Here is a 2,763-nt window from a genome sequence, read left to right on the forward strand (position 1 = left end):
ACAAAGGTGGCAGAACCAGCCACCACCTACGGTGGCGCACTCGAAACAACACACCGCGCCATGCGTGCATGACCCGGCGAGCAGCGCCCAAGGTCACACCCGCCAGGTCCATCGCAACATCATGGATGGGGAAATGACCCCCCATAATTCACTCAGACTAGCTAGAACATCCCCACCACAACGATGCTTCTCCATGGCCTTCCCAAGCCTATTGACCCCTAGGAACAAGTGGTACATCAGAACCTCCAGGCACTGGTGAAAGCTACCACCGTTCAATAGGCGGAGAGCTCCATGCCGCGACACCGACTCGCGGCCTGTTTCCCCACTAGGGGAATGGGGGTGTACCAGTCCAGTCGCTCCATCCACTCACTGCTATAGCCGCCGAGTGCGGCACTGGAGGCCGTAGCTGCACCACGGCCGGACCTAGCGCCTGCTTCACACAGACCGCCAGTGCGCGAACGCTTTGGTCTGAACCGAGATGCTCCCAGCATCATCGACAACTAGCGTCAGGCCTAAGATGACGATGACGTCCATCGAGCGGTGGCGAGAATAGACAACACAGGCCCCCACTGGACCATCGAGAGGAGCAGTGAAACGCACCCCAGGCATTGTCGCTAGCCAAATGACCGAAGTCCCAGCCCGGATGGCCTGGGACCATGGGCTTTTGGCTGACGTATTTAGAGAGCGCCGTTCCCACAGCGCTTCCGACCGCCTGCCAACATCGCTAAGTATACCAGGGAGACAAACCTCGATATATGGCTCGAAGACTTCTAGCTCACCTATAGAGCCGATGGAGCGGATGATGACCATTTCATCATTCAGTACCTCCCCATCTATGTGGGGGAGCATGTTCAAGCATGGCTCAAATTCCTCCTGCCTGGCAGCATCCTCGACTAGGCGGACCTCAAGAGAGTCTTCGTCAGGAACTTCAAGGGGATGTACGTCTGTCCTGGGAATTCCTGGGACCTCAAGAGTTGCCAACAGGAGCCGAACAAGTCCCTACGGGATTACATTCATAGGTTCTCAAAGCAGGGCAACTCCCTTCTTGATGTCGTCGACGTGGATGTCATCAGCGTGTTCCTCTCCAGGACAACCTATGAGTCCTTGATCCACAAGCTTGGCTGCCTAAAGCCCCATACCACCCATGACCTACTCGACATCGCCATGAACCATGCCTCTAGCGAGGAGGCAGTTAGAGCGGTCTTCAACGGAGGCTGGGACAAGGGCAAGGCCAAGCGAGAAGATCAAGATGAAGGCCCCTCCATGCAGAGGAGCAAAAAGAACAAGAAGGATTAGCGCCGATCGGCCGACTCTGGGTTGGTCGCCATGGCCAATCGTATAAGCAAGCAGCCCCAGCAGGGCCTGCCCAACCACTTCGACAAGCTCATGGAGAGCCCCTGCACCAACCACACCTACCCTGTCAAGCACCTCTATAAGGACTGCGAGCTCCTCAAGCACTTTCTTCGACCGGCCAGTGGGCTGAAAGAAGGATAGGGCAAGGAGGTAGCAGCCAACAAAGGTGGCAAGGCGGGCAAGGATGGGGATGACTTTCCTAATCCCGAGGAATGCATCATGATCTTTGGAGGATCTAATGCCATCCACTCCAAGCGTCAGCACAAGGTATGCTACAGAGAGGCATGCGCCATCGAGACGGATGTCCCCTCCTTCCTTAGCTAGTCAGAATGTCCAATCACCTTCGATCAGAGGGACTATCCCTCCCAAGTTGCTAGACTAGGGCACTACCCACTCATCATCGACCCCATTGTCCGCAAGAAGCACCTCACCAAGGTGCTGATGGATGGAGGCAGCGGCCTCAACATCCTCTACGTTGACACCCTCGACGCCATGCGCATCCCCTGGTCGGAGCTCTGTCTAGCGGGCTCTCCCTTCCATAGCGTGATCCTAGGGACACAGACGTACCCGCTTGGGCAGATCGACCTACCTATCATGTTCAGCAACCAAGCCAACTTCCGCTCAGAGGTCCTCACCTTCAAGGTGGTGACTGGGTCCTACCATGCCATCTTGGGGTGGCCGTACTACGCCAAGTTCATGGTGATCCCCAACTACACCTACCTCAAGATGAAGATGCTGGGACCAAATGACATCATCACCAGTGGTAGCACCTTCTTGCATGCCTTCACGTGTGACCATGAGCACTTCGAGCTCGCCACCACCATCATCAACTCTGCCAAGCTTCCTCAGCTCAGAGAATCATCGACTCCAGTGGTCCCGGACTCCAACAAGCTGACCTCTTTGACTGCCTTCCGCCCGAGCGAAGAAACCAAGGCGATGGGGATTGACTCCACTGATCCAACCAAGACGGTGCAGATCAAGACCTAGCTCTCGGCAAAATAAGAATGCGAGCTCGTTGACTTCCTACGTGCCAATCATGATGTCTTTGCATGGAAGCCTTCTGACATGCCGGGCATACCACGGGAGGTCACCGAGCATGCACTGTGCCTCATCCCGGGCTCGAAGCCCACCAAGTAGCGCCTACGTCGCTTTGACGACGAGAGGCACAGGGCCATAGGCGAGGAGGTTGCCAAACTCCTACCAGTCAGATTCATCAAAGAGGTATACCACTCTGACTAGCTTGCTAATCCTATTCTTATTAAAAAGAAGACCGAGAAATGGAGAATGTGTGTTGATTATACTGGCCTCAACAAGGCGTGTCCAAAGGATCATTTTCCTTTGGCATGCATAGACTAGATAGTCGACTCCACCTCGGGATGCGAAATCCTCTCTTTTCTGGATGCCTACTTA

At 55.1% G+C, this 2,763-nt stretch overlaps 1 protein-coding gene across 1 annotated transcript; it reads left to right on the forward strand.

Annotated features, from left to right (window-relative positions):
• The first annotated feature begins 1,845 nt into the window (after nt 1-1,845).
• On the forward strand, nt 1,846-2,340 carry LOC136499896 (uncharacterized). The gene has a single exon (XM_066495392.1). The coding sequence runs from the start codon at nt 1,846-1,848 to the stop codon at nt 2,338-2,340; it is 495 nt and encodes a 164-aa protein (XP_066351489.1).
• Nucleotides 2,341-2,763: the final 423 nt, after the last annotated feature.

This window comes from Miscanthus floridulus, chromosome 13 (assembly GCF_019320115.1).
Source record: "Miscanthus floridulus cultivar M001 chromosome 13, ASM1932011v1, whole genome shotgun sequence".
Classification (NCBI taxonomy): Eukaryota; Viridiplantae; Streptophyta; class Magnoliopsida; order Poales; family Poaceae; genus Miscanthus; species Miscanthus floridulus.